The sequence below is a fragment of the Monodon monoceros genome, unplaced genomic scaffold (genome assembly GCF_005190385.1).
Source record: "Monodon monoceros isolate NGI ecotype Baffin Bay Population unplaced genomic scaffold, NGI_Narwhal_1 Super_Scaffold_6, whole genome shotgun sequence".
Classification (NCBI taxonomy): domain Eukaryota; kingdom Metazoa; phylum Chordata; class Mammalia; order Artiodactyla; family Monodontidae; genus Monodon; species Monodon monoceros.
Window position 1 is genome coordinate 79,490,507 of NW_021703783.1, and position 22,690 is coordinate 79,513,196.

The 22,690-nt window shown below is 37.4% G+C and overlaps 1 protein-coding gene across 2 annotated transcripts in view; it reads right to left on the reverse strand.

Annotated features, from left to right (window-relative positions):
• Window positions 1-223: 223 nt before the first annotated feature.
• UHRF1BP1L (UHRF1 binding protein 1 like) overlaps window positions 224-22,690 on the reverse strand; it is a 101,818-nt gene continuing 79,351 nt past the window's right edge. For both annotated transcript variants that reach the window (XM_029205225.1, XM_029205226.1), the window contains exons 18-21: window positions 11,903-12,156; window positions 11,478-11,586; window positions 2,622-2,815; window positions 224-922 (exon numbers count right to left, since the gene is read on the reverse strand). In XM_029205225.1, the coding sequence (XP_029061058.1) occupies window positions 803-922; window positions 2,622-2,815; window positions 11,478-11,586; window positions 11,903-12,156 (677 nt within the window). In that variant the 3' untranslated portion in view covers window positions 224-802. The remainder of the gene's footprint in view (window positions 923-2,621; window positions 2,816-11,477; window positions 11,587-11,902; window positions 12,157-22,690) is intronic.

A 22,690-nucleotide genomic window follows, 5' to 3' on the forward strand; every position in this document is an offset into this window, starting at 1 on the left:
ATAGTTAAATTACTCTTTTACTTCTAACAATAAATGTTTAAAGGAATGTACAAATAATGCTTTTTAAATCAGTTGGCCATATACTCTAATGTCTTGCTTTTTTACAGTTTATGCTTTTTATTTTAACATTTGTGCCATCTTCTTTGTTGAAAATTATAGCTTCAACTTACACAGTTTACCCATCACTTAAAATGATTCTTTTTCACATTTTCAAGTTACTTCATAAGTGCAGTAGGGTGATGATTTTCTAGAATTTTCAAACCGAGCCATTAGATATTCATTAATTTGATTGGACTTTTTTTTACAGTAATTAAATATAGATTTAAGTACATAATTTTAATAACATTTAAAATGTAAGCTTCCTTTTATTTTACATTAGCCCTAAAAGCATCTGAATCTTTGTAAATAATAGTAAATTATTAACAAATAGTGATAAATAGTGGGAACACATAGATTTTAATTTTTCTTTTTAAAAAATGCCTATAAGGTAATATCAAAATTAGGAAATGACATCTTCTATTCATTAGGCAGGTAATTATTTTACAGTATGCGTTGACTTCCTTATATCACACCAGTTTAAAAAAGGGTTTAAACCCCAAAACACAAAACAACCAAAAGATTGTAATGCCCGTACCTAGTATTTTCTAAACTGGCTTTGGAATAGTCACCACTTCATCACATTCTATTTCATTTTATTGTCTTTTCATGAAAAGGAAAGTCTTCCACTAACTGGAAACATCACATTATAAATATAACCACCATACTCCAGAGCTATAATTTGAGTTTCTGACTGCCACTCCTACTATTCAACTGTCATCTTCTTTATATGATGGAGAAGAGCATCTTTTTCCAAGTGAGCCTCTGCAAGAGCTGTTTTAGCTTTAGCCAATTCCTGTTTAAGAGATTCATTCTCTTCCATGAGCTGAAATGATAAATTTGGAAAATAAGAAAACTTAACCATTTTCAGAAAACACAAACTATTTATACAGTATCAAAGGTGTGACACATGAGTCAGTAAAATTACCCAATGCTGGTGAGGATGCACTTAAGCCGAAAACTGCTTTGAGAATTTATTTGGAAACACATACCAAGCACTTAAAAATGTCCGTAAGTTTTGACCCAGCAATTCAAAACACTAATTAACTTCTAATTTCCAAATCTAATAGTGATTTTGTTTAATTTCAATTTCTCTTAAGATGCTGCTGCCTCACCACTCCTTGCTACGCCTCTCTCCTCTTTTGCCTTTTATGCTACAGTTCTTTCTTGTTTATCCCTCTCTACCTATGGACTTTTCATCTCTTCCTCAGCTGTCTAATAACCCTTAAATTTTTCGTATTCTATTAAATTCCATAATTGGTCGCCTTCTCTTATCACTGGAGCCACTCTCTTAGATGATCTCATCTACTCCTGTGGCTCCAATAACTACAGATAGCCTGATCCAGCACAAGCCTCTCTCTGGAGCCCCAGACCCACATTCTGAATATCTCATTAGACATTTTCATCTAGATGTCAATAGGTCTCCCCTCATTAAGACTCGGTTCAAGCATTTTATCCTCTTAGAACCATTCCCTAACCCCTAGCCAGGAAGATGTGATAAAACTTTCTCCACAGGAAAACACATTTACACAGATATATTAAAATAAATTCGTTCAATTTCAAAGAGTTCTCAGACCTTTTAGTACCAGCTTAAGAATGCCTGCCTTACAGACCAAGTTGGGTATTTCACTATACTTCCCAAACTCTAGTACATATAACACATGAAACAGTATGTTCTGACTACCGTTTACATGCTTCTGTCTTTCCCACTAAACTTTGAGTTTCTTAATAGACAGGGAGTGGTATACTGTTACAATTCTATATCCTTAGCTTAGAGTTGACATCCAACAAATCCTGTTAAACAGGTGAATGAACTCATTCTGTGGTTCTATCATAGAGAATTAAAATTCTGCTGGATAGAATTTGATAACAGCAAAAAATAAGAAGCAACTCAAATATTAAATGTTAAGAGGAACCTTTAGAAATGACAACACATCCACACCCATATTAATCTGCCACTAACAATAAATATGAAGCATCGACTATACTTGAATTAAAAAAACAAATAAAATACATATACGAAGCATACGTAGTAATATGGAAGACATCTGTTAAACAATGTTAAGTAAAAAAAAATACAGTTATATACACTAGAATAGTAATTGTTTAGAAAAATTATGGAAAGAGCATGGGAGGAAAAATTTTAAAATACTGACTGACAGCACTGTAGGAGGTTACAATACGTTAGAGTTGTTTTAAAATATTTTTCCAAAGATCTGAAACATAACAATACTTTTGCAACTTAAAAATAAGACATCAAAATGAATATATCTTCCAAGAAGCCTTCGTGGATTCCAGAAACTGGCACTGTCCCACACTTACTCCTTTATCTTCCATCAGACTACAAACTCTGTGAAGGCTGGGGATGTCCATACCTTGCTCAACACTGTATCAACAGCATCTAACACAGTGCCTGGCATATAACAAGCACTCAACAAATGTTAAATAAGTAAATAATGTCTTAACTATTTAATATTTATTTTAATTGCTGAAACTGAATGAGAATGAACTAGTTTTTCCATTACCTGTTCCCTAGTAAAGTCAAAGGAGCACTCCGGAAAGTTGACTGACTGAGAAGGCCGAGGAACCTCTGGGCTCGTCTGAGTGGCTTGAGTGACACTGTGTTGTTTTTTCAGATCACACTTTCCACTGGTAAGCAGCACTGAATCACTTTTGACATCTTCTTTCAAATCATTTCTAGTGTTAAGCATCTGAGAATCTAATACAACAAATAAATACTCAGATAACATTAAGTTCTCTTGTGAAAAACTAATTTAAAAATGAGTATCTCTATTAGTAGGAAGACATTACGAAACAGGAAAACAATAAAGTCAATAAAACAAAAAAGCTCATTCATTGAAAAGATGAACAAAATCAAAACCAAAAGCTCATCTGTTGAAAAGATGAATAAAATTGATAAAACCTTAGTTAGATGGACCAAAAAATAAAAAAGGAAACAAATTACTAGAATCAGAAATGGAAGAGGGGACGTTACTATCAACCTAACAGAAATAAAAATAATTGTAAAGGAATACTGTGAAGAACTGTATACCAATAAATTAGATAGCTTAGATGAAACAGAAAAATTCCTACAAAGACACAAGCTACCAAAATAGACACAAATACAACAGGTAAAGAGATTAAATCAGTAATCAAAAACAAGTGATGGTGCTTCAGGTATAGCCAGATACTGAAATTCATGTGATGTCCTCAGGAGTGTCAATTTAGGAACCTGACTCTCTCTACTTCTCAGGTCCACTTTTCTTCTCTTCTGGGTTAGTTCAGTCATATGATGGCAAAGGTAGACTCTGGTGACCCCAAACGAGTAAGTTTTACAGCCTGTGACCGCTTCTCTCTCAGTGTCCTTTCAATTCACAAAAAAAGACTCAGAATGCTTGGGTCACAGTCCATTCATGTATCACTCAGTGTCCCAAGGGCTGAAATCTTTTGATTGGCCCTGCTGGGTCGCATCTCCATTTTTGTGATAGGGTCATATGATTGCTAAGTCCACCAAAATCACATGCAACAGTCATGATAGTAAGGCAGTTCACCATATCAAATTATACTGAGCAGACAAAAGAGTAATACTGCTCAAAATAATTTTTCCCCTTAAAAAGATTTCCAGGGCTTCCCTGGTGGCGCAGTGGTTGAGAGTCTGCCTGCCGATTCAGGGGACATGGGTTCGTGCCCCGGTCCGGGAGGATCCCACATGCCACGGAGCAGTTGGGCCCTTGAGCTGTGGCCGCTGAGCCTGCACATCCGGAGCAACAGGAGAGGCCACAACAGTGAGAGGCCCGCGTACCGCCAAAAAAAAAAAAAAAAAAAAAAAATTTCCAGAAGGGGTTAGCTAAGTCAAAGAACAAAAATATTTTTTAAAGCTTTTGTTCATATTGCCAAATTACCCTCCATAATGGTTCTATCAATTTTACCCCTATTCTGTATATATAAAAATGGAATAGTTCCATTAACATGGATAAATGACATCAAGTTGAGTTTTGGTTTGTTCTTGGGTTCATTATATTACAGTGGTCTCAAATCAGAAACTACTTTTTACAATATTGTCCTGTACTGATTATATTTTTAGTAGTATTAACTAGGAAAAAAACTACAAAAACTGTTGTATTGGTTCAGACTAGCATACAATTCAGCTTGGCAGTGACTGTAAGAGAAATCCTAAAGTACTATGCCATGGAAAAGCCAAATTCTCCACTCTTTCAACCTCAAAAAATTAATAACACCCCTAAAATTCTACTTGATTACAAATTTATAACATACTTTTGTTTTTCAAACTTTTAGAGGAGCAAAACTCTTCTTTTAAATGAAATCTGACATAGAATGCTAATATGAACTAAAAAAAAAAAAAAAAAAGCTGACTTACATAGGCTGTAGTGAGGAAAACAGAGGGCCCAAGACCCATTTTATTTAGCCTATATCTCACTACTCATGGGATCCTAAGAATAATGAAAAAACCACTGACCAAACAATTCTGAAACCTATTTTATTTCAATCACTGGCAGGTGGAATGAGGAGAGAAAAGGGAAGGAGAGGGAAAGAAGAGAAGAGGAAGAAATATGGGAAGAGAAAAAGAAGGAATGAAATAGAGGAGGAGGGAGGAGAGAGAGCTAGAGAGTGGAGGAGACAGAGGAGTGAGGATGGGAAAAGAGGAAGAGGGATGTAGCTGTAACTGGAGATAAAGACGGAGAGTTAACGGTGAGTCTGTTTTGCATATACACTCATTTGTAGTACCTAAATTTTAGATTCCACATATAAGTGAAATCATTAGTATTTCTTTTTCTCTGTCTGACTTATTTCACTAAGCTTAATATTCTCTAGGTACACTCATGTTGCTGTAAATGGCAGAATTCATTCTTTTTTTATGGTTGAGTAATATTCCACAGTGTGTGTGTTTTTATATATATATATATCTTATATCTTCTTTATCCATTTGGGTTGCTTCCATATCTTGGCTACTGTAAAGAGTGCTGCTCTGAACAGAAACAGACTCAAAGATACAGAAAACAAACTAGTGGTTACCAAAAGGGAGAAGAAAGCAGGGAGGGGCAAATGAGGAATATGAGACTAAGAGATACAAACTACTAGGTATAAAATAGATTAAAATAGTTAAACAACAAGGATATATTGTATAGCACAGAGAAGTACAGGCATTATCTTATAATAAGTTTTAATGGAGTATAATCTATAAAAATATTGAATCACTATACTGTACACCTGAAACTAATACAATATTGTGAATCAACAATACTTCAATTAGAAAAAAAAAGAGGGAGAGATAAGTAGGGAGGAGCAGGTAGGAAGGGAAAAGGAAGAGATAAGAAGGGGAGGAATGAGGAGGAAGAGGCAGAAAGAAGCAAGTGTAAAGATGGGAGGGACTGGAAAGGGATAGGAAAGGAGAGAACCTGTAACTGACAAGGGTAATTGGAGTCTATTACTATAGAAAGACATATTTCCTTTTATTTACTTTAAAAGAGCTTCTTTCTAGTTTTTTGGGGGTTTTTTGCGGTACGCGGTACTCTCACTGTTGTGGCCTCTCCCGTTGCGGAGCACAGGCTCCGGACGCGCAGGCTCAGTGGCCATGGCTCACGGGTCTAGCCGCTTCACGGCATGTGGGATCCTCCCGGACCGGGGCACGAACCCGTGTCCCCTGCATCGGCAGGCGGACTCTCAACCACTGCGCCACCAGGGAAGCCCTTCTTTCTAGTTTTTAAGACAAATTTTGATGAACAAATCCATGCCCCTCATGGATGAAATGTACACCTTACGACAATGTACACTTTTCCCCTCGCATAGGCTCTGCTAGTTACTTTCTAGATCTTGTACCTTGGACAAGCCATTCAACTTATCTAAACTTTAATTTCTTCATTTGCAAAAAGGAGATGATAAGAATACTTGCCTTAATTATCTCAAAGGGTTATGGTAAGAATTAAGTGAGTCAATATTTAATGTAAAAGAACTTTACAAACTGGAAAGCATTATTCAAATATTAATTGCTGTTAGTACCACAGCAGGTGTTCAATAAATATTTGACTTTAAATCGAGGTTTTAACAGTTCTCTGTTTATTCAGACAGAAGATGTCTATTCATTTGTCTTCTCTGAGTGTCGTACAGGCACTCTTCCGAGTTTAGGTTTTACACTACTCCTTAGGTTTAGTAATTTAAAAATTCTTCCCTCATTCCCAGTGAGGAAGTATTATGGCAATGATTCTAAGGCTGTATATGGCAAAGAGTTGTTCATCACAGACCGTTAAATATACAATGCCCCATCCTACCCCCAACATTCCAATATAATCTATTGGGAGGTACTCCCTCACAACACTTTTGCTGGGAGTCAATGCCACAATGGCCACTCTCTCAGATGGGAGTATGCCAGGTCCTAGGTGTGTTGGGTGCAAGACATGTTGAGAGACAGGACACTACTATTAAAATTAATTAACAGCAAATGGCATAGGATATACACACATACTATATATATATATATATACACACACACACACAAACACATACACAACAAACATTTTCTGTCTTTTTCTCTTATAATAGTGTTATTAAATTACTTAATTAGTCATATTTCACTGGAGCAACAAGAAATTGTAGTATACCTTTGTAATTTTCTGAAAAATTATTTTAACTTTCTCTGTACTGAAAAATTAGTCTTTCCCAAGAAGTGTGGAGTACTATGATAAGTGGCAATAAATAAATAAATAAATAAAAACAAAAAACATCTATTCCTTTATGATGAACTTTATTTAATCACATCCAGAGCAGCTGCAAGTATACCTCACAGTACACTAAAAGAACAGGAAGGAGTAAAGAAAAATATTAGGTAAGCTGCTATTATCACAGCAACAAACACCTAAAACTAATTTTTGAAACACCTACTAGTCAGATTATTCTGAATGCTCCTGTTTGCTAAATAAATTTGTTTTAAGGGAGAAAAACTCAGCATACCTCAAAATTTCCTTCCTTATTTTTCTTTTTTGGCTGTGCCACGTGGCTTGCAGGATCTCAGTTCCCCAACCAGGGATTGAACCTGGGCCACGCAGTGAAAGCACCGAATCCTAATCAATAGACCACCAGGGAATGCCCATACCTGAAAATTTCTTAAAGAGCTACTTGAGAAAGTAGGGCCATTCAAATTATTTACCCAAAGTGCTTCAAAATTCTAAGAAGCAAATAAAACTCTTAAATACTTGTTTATCATGGCTAATATATTAATTTGAGTCGTATTTATGATACATTATCATACAAGCTTTATGTGCGGTACATTAGACTACGTGTTACATTACGTACATCATACACCAAAGACCCTCATGCAATTCATTTCCACATGATAAGAAAAATAACATAATGTAATCTGCTTCATGATATTGCTCTTAGGAATACACTGATATGAAACATGAGACACTCTGTATAAAACAAAGCATACTTGCTTATGCTTAAAACATGTTGTTCTTTCCAGAGACAATGGAAAACTACTTTAAAATAAATTGTCTTAAATTTTGTACAATGTTAATATCCTGAATAACACAACAAAATTTTCCATCGTCTCAATGAGCTTTTGAAAGGTACATCAACAATTTACAGGACTTCCCTGGTGGCGCAGTGGTTAAGAATCCGCCTGCCAATGCAGGGGACACGGGTTCAAGCCCTGGTCCGGGAAAATCCCACATGCCGCAGAGCAACTAGGCCCGTGCACCACAACTACTGAGCCTGTGCTCTAGAGCCTGCGAGCCACAACTACTGAGCCTGCGTGCCACAGCTACTGAAGGCTGTACGCCTAGAGCCCGTGGTCTGCAACAAAAGAAGCTACTGCAATGAGATGCCCGCGCACAGCAACAAAGAGTAGCCCCCACTGGCCACAACTAGAGAAAGCCTGTGCACAGCAACGAAGACCCAACGCAGCCAAAAATAAATAAATATTTTTTTTTAAAAAGTAATGCTTAAAAAGAATATTTTATATACATGAGTACTGCTGCTAAATTTAAATAATACCCTGAGTTTTGATGCCCACTTAAAGAAAATCTAGCATATGCTTTTCTCTAACATTTCATCACTACCTAAATGGCTTTGCTGAAAAGATCCAAGTGTCACTGTAAAAACATGAAATAAGAAAAATTATATTCCTAAAATGTAAAACATTTGATAAGGAGCAAGAGTTTTCAGAAATGTAAGAAATGAAGTGTATAAATATGTGACATATTCTGAAAAGATAAATATGTGATTTTTTTTTTTTTTGGCCACACCACAGGGCATGTGGGATCTTAGTTCCCCGAGGGATCGAACCCGTGCCCCCTGCAAAGGAAGCACAGAGTCTTAACCAATGGACCGCCAGGAGTCCCTCATATGTGATTTTTTTTTAACCCATACAACTTTAAAGACAAATCCAAATGGAGTTTCCATATTGAAATGATCTTCTTGCAAATATATGCCCTTGCTGTATCAGTGATTCACTTTTGCCTTAGCTACTACATTAAAATACAGTTCACAATTGGTAAAATATGTATTGATATTTCACTAATTGTAAAATATAGATAAGAAATATAGGGGAAAATATAGAGAAAATTTTTTCAAAGCACCTTGATTTTAAATTAGTTTTTACTCATTAAATTGATGTTTATTTAATTCTTTATTTCTCCATTATGTGTATGCAAGTGGATATTTTTCTTTAGATATTATAAACCTCTCATTTAAAAGAAATATTTGTTTTTGTTTTCTTCAGCAAATAGTAATTAATCTCACTCAGTTGGCAATAAATCCCCAACAGTTAGAGCAAGGATTGTTTTAAATTTTGTCAAGTATAGATATTTTATTTGGGACTTCACTGGTGGCGCAGTGGTTAAGAATCCACCTGCCAATGCAGGGGACACAGGTTAGAGCCCTGGTCTGGGAAGATCCCACATGCTGCGAAGCAACTAAGCCCGTGCGCCACAACTAGTGAGCCTGTGTGTCACAGCTACTGAAGCCCGTGTGCTTAGAGCCCGTGTTCTGCAACGAGAAGCTCACGCACTGCAACGAAGAGTAGCCCCCACACTGCAACAAAGACCCAATGCAGCCAAAAATAAAATTAATTAATTTAAAAAATATTTTATTTTCTGCTACATTTTTATGTCAATGACAAACTTTATTGCACTGATATCAGAGAAATGGTCTGCATGAACTTTATGTTTTGGAATCTGTTGATATTTTCTTTGAAACTGAATTAATAGAGAAGTTTTATGGGTATTTGAAATTACCCATTTGTTGAATTCAAATATATATATATACATACACATACACACACACACATATTTATATTTATGTATCTATACTTGTACTCTGAGAGGCATGTAAAAGTTTCTCTATGATTATAGCATCTCAATATGATATGATTCCATTTCTCTTTACTTCAAATAGGTTTGCTTTTATATTTTTCATATATTTTTCATAACAATATTATGTTGTTAGATGGATAAAGGTTTATGACTGAGGTATGTTTTGGGGTATCTTTAATCAATAAGAAATCTCTCTCTGAGGCCAATGACTTTAAGAGGCACCTCACAAAAGAAGATATATAGATGGCAAATCAGCATACGAAAAGATGCGTACATCATATGTCATCAGGGAAATGCAAATTAAAACAACAGCATACCACTACACACCTATTTAGAACGGCCAAAATCCAGAACATTGACAACACCAAATGTTAGTGAGAACATAGAGCAACAAGAAATCTCATCCACAGCTGATAAGAATGTAAAATAGTACAGCCATTTTCTTACAAAACTAAACGTACTCTTAACCATAAGATCCAGCAATCACACTCCTTGGTATCTACCCAAAGGAGCTGAAAACTTATGTCTACACAAACACCTGCATGTGAATGTGTACAGCAGTTTTATTCATAACTGCCAAAATATGGAAGCAACCAAGATGCCCTTCAGTAGGTGAAATAAACTGTGGAACATTCAGACAATGGAATATTATTTGGCTCTAAAAGGAAATGAGCTATTAAGCCTTGAAAAGACATGGAGAAACCTTAAATCATATAACTAAGTGAAAGGAGCCAATCTGAGGGCTTCCCTGGTGGCGCAGTGGTTGAGAGTCCGCCTGCCGATGCAGGGGATACGGGTTCATGCCCCAGTCTGGGAAGATCCCACATGCCGCGGAGCGGCTGGGCCCGTGAGCCATGGCCGCTGAGCCTGCGCATCCAGAGCCTGTGCTCCGCAACAGGAGAGGCCACAACAGTGAGAGGCCCGCGTACCGCAGAAAAAAAAAAGAAGCCAATCTGAGACAGATACATACTGTATGATTCAGGTCTGACTCTGGATATCTCTTGAAGGTAGAGCTGATAGATTTTAGGTGACCTACTATTTTTAAATTCAAAGATCAGGTTTTTAATTTTCAAGGACTTCTAACTGGTTATTTTCCATAAAAGCTTGTTCTTGTTTTGAGTTCAAAAGCCTATCATCTGTCTGAGGATATTAATTATACTTCTTTAAAAGTCTCAACTTTTCTTCAGCACTCTGAAGCACTGGAACACTCTGTTCTGGTTTTGTGTAAGACAGACCTGCAGTTTGGGGATCTAAAGCATCTGGGAGCAAGAGCCATACAGCAAACCTAACTTCTCATACCTGAGCTATCTTCACCTGAGCTTTTATCAGTAATGAAGATGACATTTTGATCTTTGTTGGCCTGACTTCTATGTTTGCTGTAGCTGTTCCCCAGCTCCAGAGAGGAAGGACTCTTCAGTCAAGAGTGCCCCACAAACTGCTTCTACCTCAGCAATAGTCTTCTCTTTCATGGTTTCTGGCTACAGATTTTTCTGGTTCGTCTCTTATCAGTCCCTCACATTTCACCCTCAAGTAGCTACTGACAAAGTGAGGACTAGAATACCTAGGTCTACCAACTCAAGCTCTTTCCACTACTCCACACTACCTTAGAAGGCACAGTCCTTACATTAGAGACCTTAGAAATCTTGCTAGAATGGAGATACAAGCACTGAAACAGAACTAAATACATAGCAATATACTATAAGTAACTAAGGTATGGAGAATAAGTACTCAAGAATTTTAAGAAGTCACATCAAGTTATAGAGAAGGGTTCATTGAAAAGGAGAAGATTGAGATAACCCTGGAAGGACTTCATTCAAAACACCTTTGTAGAATAGATACTAAATCAATTATAGATGAGTTATTCCTGAGCTAGAGGTTCATACATGGATGATATTTTATCACAATGTACTCACAGTGTCCCTAAATCATCTACTACTACATATGCATACACATATAAAATAGTATATAAAAAGTATGAGTGAAAAAAAAAATCAGCATACTAATAATGACATATTTCAGTTAAATGTTCACTTAAACTGTTTTCATATATACCTCTGATATGAAAAGAGCCATCATCATTTCTCTCTACCACAAGATGATCAATATGAACAGTTACAGGAGCTGGTTCAAAGGATACTGTATTACTACGAGGACTGTCATCCTACAGGAAAGATAAATAGTATTGGCATGTTGTTATTAAAGTAAAAGATAAAATTAATATCTTCAATTAATCATTTTCTTAAATATTACTTCAGCCAATAATATTCTTAATGAGTTTGAAATATATCTTTAACACGCTTTAGTTCATACAGTGAGAAAACTGCTCATTTCATTTTGATATTTTCTAATTTCTATGAAAAATCTCTACACCATCACCACAAAGACCAACCAGTTCATATTTCTAGACATGAATCAAAGTCCAGGTAGGCAAAGTGAACATTTATAACATGAAAATATAAAAATATTTGTTAACATACTTTTAAATTTATTTTTGTGTTAGAAACTTGTATCTTCATTGGCATCACTGTTGCAACAGTTTCATCTTCCAAAAAATGTTGAATATTCATAAGAGAAGATATAAGAAACTCAGTGCTAAAGTTTTCTATATGGCACTGCAGAAAGCCATTCTTTTCTGCAAGCAAAGAGTGTATTACAGCACCAGGCCCACTTTCAAATCTCAGAGTAATCTCAGGAGAGGATTTAGAATGAATTACAGCTTTATGATCTGAACCTATGAAAAAAGAACAAATAAAAATTATAACTTTGTAGTACTACTCAGAAATGTCACTCTCAATTACCGGTCATTATTGTCACTTTGTACAATGTTAAAGCAATAATAAACTTTTAATATTTACTCTTAATTTAAGATATTTACAGTACATATACCACATGTACCCCACCTTAATTTTCCCAATTTTCATTTTTATAGACAATCTTCTACTGCAATAATGCTGTCTTGTCTATACTTTTCTAAAATATTTATTTATTTATTTATTTATTTATGCCTGCGTTGGGTCTTCATTGGTGTGCATGGGCTTTCTCTAGCTGCGGCGAGCAGGGAGCAGGGGCTACTCTTCGTTATGCTGCGCAGGTTTCTCACTGTGATGGCTTCTCTTGTTGCGGAGCACGGGCTCTAGGCATGCGGGCTTCAGTACTTGCGGCACACAGGCTTAGGTGCTCCACGGCATGTGGGATCTTCCTGGAGCAGGGCTCAAACCCGTGTCCCCTGCACTGGCAGGCAGATTCTTAACCATTGTGCCACCAGGAAAGCCCTGTCTTGTCTATACTTTTATATATATTTTTATTTTTTGGTAACATGGAAAAACATGCCATGATATAAATCTGATGATGCATAACTCAGATATTTTGAGTGTGTCTGAGTGTGTACATATCTATACATTTATTATATAATGGACAACTGTGATGAAGAAACAGTCATGGCATTTAAAGTGACTCAAGCCATTTCTCAAGTAGTGACAAAAGCCTGAAGTTTTGTACATTCTTCATTAAAATTGGGCCCTTAAATAACTGGAAAGGTAAATAGAGAAGACCCCATTAACATGTTACTACTAGAAGACAATTTTGAAACTAAAATTACAGCAAAGGAAATATATTTATATTTACATTTATTTATGCCTTGGTCTTGCTCCAAAAACGAATTTGAGGTGGCTTACAGAGCTATAAATACTCAAGTTCAAAACAAATTTCTTTAATTTCAATAAACACCCATAAAATATCTTTAAAAATAAAAGTTCCTAGTGGAACGACTTAAGTGAATTGGTGCTCATGGTAACTATTTTATTTTACATTACCTAGTTCTAAAAAGAATAGGAGAGAACATGCACATGGTATAATCAGATTAAAAAAATAAGTAGGGGAGAGAGGGGGAAGATGGCAGAAGAGTAAGACGTGGAGATCACCTTCCTCCCCACAGATACATCAGAAATACATCTACATGTGGAAGAACTCCTACAGAACACCTACTGAACGCAGTAGAAGACCTCAGACCTCCCAAAAGACAAGAAACTCCCTACGTACCTGGTTAGGGCAAAAGAAAAAAGAATAAACAGAGACAAAAGGATAGGGATGGGACCTACACCAGTGGGAGGGAGCTGTGAAGGAGGAAAGGTTTCCACACACTAGGAAGCCCCTTCGCCGGCGGAGACTGCGGGTGGCGGAGGGGGGAGCTTCGGTGCCGCGGAGGAGAGCACAGCAACAGGGGTGCGGAGGGCAAAGCGGGGAGATTCCCGCACAGAGGATCGGTGCCAACCAGCACTCACCAGCCCGAGAGGCTTGTCTGCTCACCCACCGGGGCGGGCGGGGCTGGGAGCTGAGGCTCGGGCTTTGGTCGGAGCGCAGGGAGAGGAATGGCACTGGCAGTGTGAACATGGCCTGCAGGGGGTTAGTGCGCCACGGCTAGCCGGGAGGGAGTCCGGGGAAAAGTCTAGACCTGCCGAAGAGGCAAGAGACTTTTTCTTGCCTCTTTGTTTCCTGGTGCGCGAGGAGAGGGGATTGAGAGCGCTGCTTAAAGGAGCTCCAGAGACAGGCGCGAGCCGCAGCTTACAGCGCGGACCCCAGAGACGGGATTGAGACACTAAGGCTGCTGCGGCCGCCACCAAGAAGCCTGTGTGCGAGCACAGGCCACTCTCCACACCCCCCCTTCCGGGAAGCCTGGGCAGCCCACCACTGCCAGGGTCCCGGGATCCAGGGACAACTTCCCTGGGAGAACGCACGGCACGCCTCAGGCTGGTGCAACGTCACGCCGGACTCTGCAGCCACAGGTTCACCCCGCACTCCATACCCCTCCCTGCCCCCGGCCTAAGTGAGCCAGAGCCCCCGAATCAGCAGCTCCTTTAACCCCGTCCTGTCTGAGCGAAGAACAGACACCCTCAAGTGACGTACACACAGAGGCGGGGCCAAATCCAAAGCTGAACCCCGGGAGCTGTGCGAACAAAGAAGACAAAGGGAAATCTCTCCCAGCAGCCTCAGGAGCAGTGGATTAAAGCTCCACAATCAACTTGACGTACCCTGCATCTGTGGAATACCTGAAAAGACAACGAGTCATCCCAAATTGAGGAGGTGGACTTTGAGAGCAAGATTTATGATTTTTTCCTCTTTTCCTCTTTTTGTGAGTGTGTATGTGTATGCTTCTGTCTGAGATTTTGTCTGTATAGCTTTGCTTTCACCATTTGTCCTAGGGCTCTATCTGTCTGTTTTTTTTTTACTTAAAAATTTTTTTTCTACATAATTATTGTTTTTATTTTAATAACTTTATTTTATTTTACCTTACTTTATTTTCTTTTCTTTTATCCTCTTTCTTTCTTTCTTTCCTCTTCCTTCCTTCCTTCCTTCCTTCCTTCCTTTCTTTCTACATTTTCTCCCTTTTATTCTGAGCCGTGTGGATGAAAGGCTCTTGGTGCTGCAGCTATCAGTCAGTGCTGTGCCTCTGAGGTGGGAGAGCCAACTTCAGGACACTGGTCCACAAGAGACCTCCCAGCTCCATGTAATATCAAATGGCGAAAATCTCCCAGAGATCTCCATCTCAACACCAACACACAACTTCACTCAACGACCAGCAAGGTACAGTGCTGGACACTCTATGCCAAACAACTAGCAAGACAGGAACACAACCCCACACATTAACAGAGAGGCTGCCTAAAATCATAATAAGTCCACAGACACCCCAAAACACACCACCAGACGTGGACCTGCCCACCAGAAAGACAAGATCCAGCCTCATCCACCAGAACACAGGCACTAGTCCCCTCCACCAGGAAGCCTACACAACCCACTGAACCAACTTTAGCCACTGGGGACAGACACCAAAAACGATGGGAACTACGAACCTGCAGTCTGCAAAAAGGAGACCCCAAACACAGTAAGATAAGCAAAATGAGAAGACCGAAAAACACACAGCAGATGAAGGAGCAAGATAAAAACCCACCAGACCTAACAAATGAAAAGGAAATAGGCAGTCTACCTGAAAAAGAATTCAGAATAATGATAGTAAAGATGATCCAAAAACTTGGAAATAGAATAGAGAAAATGCAAGAAACATTTAACAAGGACCTAGAAGAACTAAAGATGAAACAAGCAACGCTGAACACAATAAATGAAATTAAAAACACTCTAGAAGGGATCAATAGCAGAATAACTGAGACAGAAGAACGGATAAGTGACCAGGAAGATAAAATAGTGGAAATAACTACTGCAGAGCAGAATAAAGAAAAAAGAATGAAAAGAACTGAGGACAGTCTCAGAGACCTCTGGGACAACATTAAACACACCAACATTCAAATTATAGGGGTTCCAGAAGAAGAATAGAAAAAGAAAGGGACTGAGAAAATATTTGAAGAGATTATAGTTGAAAACTTCCCTAATATGGGAAAGGAAATAGTTAATCAAGCCCAGGAAGCATAGAAACTCCCATACAGGATAAATCCAAGGAGAAACACGCCAAGACACCTATTAATCAAACTGCCAAAAATTAAATACAAAGAAAACATATTAAAAGCAGCAAGGGAAAAACAACAAATAACACACAAGGGAATCCCCATAAGGTTAACAGCTGATCTTTCAGCAGAAACTCTGCAAGCCAGAAGGGACTAGCAGGACATATTTAAAGTAATGAAGGAGAAAAACCTACAACTAAGATTACTCTACCCAGCAGGGATCTCATTCAGATTTGATGGAGAAATTAAAACCTTTACAGACAAGCAAAAGCTGAGAGAGTTCAGCACCACCAAACCAGCTTTACAACAAATGCTAAAGGATCTTATCTAGGCAAGAAACACAAGAGAAGGAAAAGACCTATAACAACAAACCCAAAACAATTAAGAAAATGGGAATAGGAACATACATATCGATAATTACCATAAGTGTAAATGGATTAAATGCTCCCACCAAAAGACACAGACTGGCTGAATGGATACAAAAACAAGACCCATATATATGCTGTCTACAAGAGACCCACTTCAGACCTAGAGACACATACAGACTGAAAGTAAGGGGATGGAAAAAGATATTCCATGCAAATGGAAACCAAAAGAAAGCTGGAGTAGCAATTCTTGTATCAGACAAAATAGACTTTAAAACAAAGACTATTACAAGAGACAAAGAAGGACACTACATAAAGCTCAAGGGATCGATCCAAGAAGAAGATATGACAATTGTAAATATTTATGCACCCAACATAGCAGCACCTCAATACATAAGGCAAATACTAACAGCCATAAAAAGGGAAATGGACAGTAACACATTCATAGCAGGGGACTTTAACACCCCACTTTCACCAATGGACAGATCATCCAAAATGAAAATAAATAAGGAAACACAACCCTTAAATGATACATTAAACAAGATGGACTTAATTGATATTTATAGGACTTTCCAACCAAAACCAACAGAATACACATTTTTCTCAAGTGCTCATGGAACATTCTCCAGGATAGATCATATCTTGGGTCACAAGTCAAGCCTTGGTAAATTTAATAGAATTGAAATTGTATCAGGTATCTTTTCCAACCACAACGCTATGAGACTAGATATCAATCACAGAAAAAGATCTGTAAAAAATACAAACACACGGAGGCTAAACAATACACTACTCAATGAAGTGATCACTGAAGAAATCAAAGAGGAAATCAAAAAATACCTAGAAACAAATGACAATGGAGACACGATGACCCAAAACTATGGGATGCAGCAGAGCAGTTCTAAGAGGGAAGTTTATAGCAATACAATAGTACCTTAAGAAACAGGAAACATCTAGAATAAACAACCTAAACTTGCACCTAAAGCAATAAGAGAAAGAACAAAAAACCCTCAAAGTTAGCAGAAGGAAAGAAATCATAAATATCAGATCAGAAATAAATGAAAAAGAAATGAAGGAAACGATAGCAAAGATCAATAAAACTAAAAGCTCGTTATTTGAGAAGATAAACAAAATTGATAAACCGCCAGCCAGATTCATCAAGAAAAAAAGGGAGAAGACTCAAATCAATAGAATTAGAAATGAAAAAGGAGAAGTAACAACTGACACTGCAGAAATACAACAGATCATGAGAGATTACTACAAGCAACTCTATGCCAATAAAATGGACAACCTGGAAGAAATGGACGAATTCTTAGAAATGCACAACCTGCCAAGACTGAATCAGGAAGAAACAGAAAATATGAACAGACCAATCACAAGCACTGAAATTGAAACTGTGATTAAAAATCTTCCAAGAAACAAAAGCCCAGGACCAGATGGATTCACAGGCAAATTCTATCAAACATTCAGAGAAGAGCTAACACCTATCCTGCTCAAACTCTTCCAAAATATAGCAGAGGGAGGAACACTCCCAAACTCATTCTACGAGGGCACCATCACCCTGATACCAAAACCAGACAAGGATGTCACAAAGAATGAAAACTACAGGCCAGTATCACTGATGAACATAGATGCAAAAATCCTCAACAAAATATTAGCAAACAGAATCCAACAGCACATTAAAAGGATCATACATCATGATCAAGTGGGGTTTATTCCAGGAATGCAAGGATTCTTCAATATACGCAAATCAATCAATGTGATACACCATATTAACAAATGGAAGGAGAAAAACCATATGGTCATCTCAATAGATGCAGAGAAAGCTTTCGACAAAATTCAACACCCATTTATGATAAAAACCCTCCAGAAAGTAGGCATAGAGGGAACTTTCCTCAACATAATAAAGGCCATATATGACAAACCCACAGCCAACATCGTCCTCAATGGTGAAAAACTGAAACCATTTCCACTAAGATCAGGAACAAGACAAGGTTGCCCACTCTCACCACTCTTATTCAACATAGTTTTGGAAGTTTTAGCCACAGCAATCTGAGACGAAAAAGAAAGAAAAGGAATCCAAATTGGAAAAGAAGAAGTAAAGCTGTCACTGTTTGCAGATGACATGATACCATACGTAGAGAATCCTAAAGATGCCACCAAGAAACTACTAGAGCTAATCAATGAATTTGGTAAAGTAGCAGGATACAAAATTAATGCACAGAAATCTCTTGCATTCCTATACATTACTGATGAATAATCTGAAAGTGAAATCAAGAATACATTCCCATTTACCATTGCAACAAAAAGAATACAATATCTAGGAATAAACCTACCTAAGGAGACAAAAGACCTGTATGCAGAAAATTATAAGACACTGATGAAAGAAACTAAGGATGATACAAATAGATGGAGAGATATACCATGTTCTTGGATTGGAAGAATCAACATTGTGAAAATGACTCTACTACCCAAAGCAATCTACAGATTCAATGCAATCCCTATGAAACTACCACTGGTAGTTTTCAAAGAACTAGAACAAAAAATTTCACAATTTGTATGGAAACACAAAAGACCCCGAATAGCCAAAGCAATCTTGAGAACGAAAAACCGAGCTGGAGGTATCCGGCTCCCTGACTTCAGACTATACTACAAAGCTACAGTAATCAAGATAATATGGTACTGGTACAAAAACAGAAATATAGATCCATGGAACAAGATAGAAAGCCCATAGATAAACCCACACACATATGGTCACCTTATCTTTGATAAAGGAGGCAGGAATGTACAGTGGAGAAAGGACAGCCTCTTCAATAAGTGGTGCTGGGAAAACTGGACAGGTACATTTAAAAGTATGAAATTAGATCACTCCCTAACACCATACACAAAAATAAGCTCAAAATGGATTAAAGACCTAAATGTAAGGCCAGAAACTATCAAACTTTTGGAGGAAAACATAGGCAGAACACTCTATGACATAAATCACAGCAAGATCCTTTGTGACCCACCTCCTAGAGAAATGGAAATAAAAAGAAAAATAAACAAATGGGACCTAATGAAACTGCAAAGCTTTTGTACAGCAGGGGAAACCATAAACAAGACCAAAAGACAATCCTCAGAATGGAGAAGATATTTGCAAATGAAGCAATTGACAAAGGATTAATCTCCAAAATTTACAAGAAGCAGCTCATGCAGCTCAATAACAAAAAAACAAACAACCGAATCCAAAAATGGGCAGAAGACCTAAATAGACATTTCTCCAAAGAAGATATACAGACTGCCAACAAACACATGAAAGAATGCTCAACATCATTAATCATTAGAGAAATCCAAATCAAAACTACAAGGAGATATGATCTCACAGCAGTCAGAATGGCCATCATCAAAAAAATCTAGAAACAATAAATGCTGGAGAGGGTGTGGAGAAAACGGAACACTCTTGCACTGCTGGTGGCAATGTGAATTGGTACAGCCACTATGGAGAACAGTATGGAGGTTCCTTAAAAAACTACAAATAGAAGTACCATACGACCCAGCAATCCCACTACTGGGCATATACCCTGAGAAAACCATAATTCAAAAAGAGTCATGTACCAAAATGTTCATTGTAGCTCTATTTACAATAGCCAGGAGATGGAAACAACCTATGTGTCCATCATCAGATGAATGGATAAAGAAAATGTGACTCATATATACAATGGAATATTACTCAGCCATAAAAAGAAACGAAATTGAGCCATTTGTAATGAGGTGGATGGACCTAGAGTCTGTCATACAGAGTGAAGTAAGTCAGAAAGAGAAAGACAAATACCATATGCTAACACATATATATGGAATTTAAGAAAAAATAAATGTCATGAAGAACCTAGGGGTAAGACAGGAATAAAGGCACAGACGTACTGGAGAATTGAAGACACGGGGAGGGGGAAGGGTAAGCTGTGACAAAGTGAGAGAGTGGCATGGACATATATACACTACCAAACGTAAAACAGATAGCTAGTGGGAAGCAGCCGCATAGCACAGGGAGATCAACTCGGTGCTTTGTGAGGACCTAGAGGGGTGGGATAGGGAGGGTGGGAGGGAGGGAGAGGAACAGGGAAGAGATATAGGAACATATGTATATGTATAACTGATTCACTTTGTTATAAGGCAGAAACTAACACACCATTGTAAAGCAATTATACTCCAATAAAGATGTAAAAAATAAAGAAAAAAAAATAAGTAGGGAATGGAAAAGTAAAGACAAGTAGTAAGATTATTAACTTAAAACACATTATTTAAATTTCTGTGCCAAAGGTAGACCAAAAATAACTTCCTAGCGGCAAAAAGAAAAATACGATCAGTTTCACACACAATTCATAGAATCCGTGAGTTAAAAACAAACTGTTCTGGAAAGGTGAAGCTGCTTCAGTTTTTGAGGGTCCAAGTTATCTGTCCCATGGGCCCTCATAAGAAGCCTCCATTTATCAAATTCATGATGGAAAGATGTTTAATTTTCCTCAGTATGCGTGTGAATACTCTAGTCTTACAGAAGTGAAATGTATATATATTTATGAAGGGGAGAAAGGTGCAAGAAATTAAATATACTTATATTTATGCAGCACGGATAGATCTCTACATGCAACATAAAGTGGAGAGTTGTTTTTAAAACTTTTATTTCAGGTAAAAATTGATATTTAATTAATGTTAGCACTATTTATTAACAATTCAAAATAAATAAATGGTATAGATACTAGAAAAGATTAAAAATACTCCTAGGGAATTCCCTGGTGGTCCACGTGGGACTTAGCTGCCAAAAAAAAAAAAAAAAAGACTCCCAAAGAATTCTTTTAACAATTAAGAACTAGATATTTTAATTTTTTTAAATAGAAGGTAAAAGAAATGGTCACAAACTGATCATGGTTAGTGTTTTTTCCTGTACCAAGAAAAACAAGAGTTAACTAACTTGTCTACTTAACAGTAAGAGCAACTGAAAACAAACAACTTGGTAAATGTGATTTTATTTTGCCTTTTATCTATCTGTATATCTATATAAGTCTATCTACACACAAACATACACACACACACACATACACACTACTCACTCCAGGGAGCTGAGAGCCATAAATAATTTCAAACGAAAAAGAGTATTTAGAACAGAGGTAAAACAAAACAAAATTCTCGTTAGTCAAAAATCACTCCTGCTTATTACCTTTTATGCCATGAAACTTACATTAAGGTCTTCCTATTAAAGGAATCCAAAGTCCACCCATTATAGAAAAACAAAAACAAACAAAAGCAAAACAACTTTGCAATTTTTTTTCTTCTTTTTGTGGTACGCGGGCCTCTACTGCTGTGGCCTCTCCCGTTGCGGAGCACAGGCTCTGGACGCGCAGGCTCAGCGGCCATGGCTCACGGGCCCAGCCGCTCCGCGGCATGTGGGATCCTCCCGGACCAAGGCACGAACCCGCGTCCCCTATATCGGCAGGCGGACTCTCCACCACTGCGCCACCAGGGAAGCGCCAACTTTGCAATTTTAACTGTTCATGTCAGAGTGACAGTGTATATAAACTGTAGATCAAATACAATCTTTGTTCATATGGCTTATTAATGTTTTAAATGTTCAAGCTATTTTTTTCTCCTTTTCCCTTTATTCCCTTTCCCTTTCCTTTCCTTTCTTTCTTGTTATTTTGTTTATTTTTAAACAACCAAGACAGCTGTGAAAAAATAAGGTATTAGACAGCACTGACTGTATAACCCATACATATAAGGCATTTCAAAATGATTTCTGCAGTCAGGAACAACATGAAACAAAGTAATAAGTGGGCCATGGTAATAAGTGGGCTATAAAAAGGAGTAAAAAACTGTGCAAAAAAGTGTTTGTGTTGGGTATAGAATAGGGTCTAGCTTTTGAAATTTTATGTTCAATCTTTTTTTGTTGATTTTTCATTGACTACAAAACCTTTCCAACTATATACTTATCTTCCTCCATTTTGTGTGCTATTGGGATTTACACTTGCTAATATGAAATTCTTGAATTTTTTTTTTAGGAGATACATTGTAAACTGCAAGGTCTACACACAGAAAAAAGCCAGGAGCCAATTTTTTTCTATGATGCTGGTTTATAGACAAATTACTTGCAATTCCCAGGATGTGAGGTGATAGCATACTTATTTGATATCATGCAGGACTATATGTATTTCAACATGTTATATATCAGATATAGGATTCTGTGTATATAGCAAAGAAAAATATTCCAGCTCAGTGACTTTTCAAAAGAATATTGTCGTTTAAATTTCTTAGTATAACTATTTTAATAAATTCATTTCTTTAAATAACTGAAAACCGTGAGTGATAATTCCACATAAAGTTTGAGAAAGGGATGGTTTAATGTGGTATTCCTCGTCATACACTGTGTATTTTGTTGTTTATATCCCTCTATGTCTAAGTGAATGTGTTGATCTTAGAATGA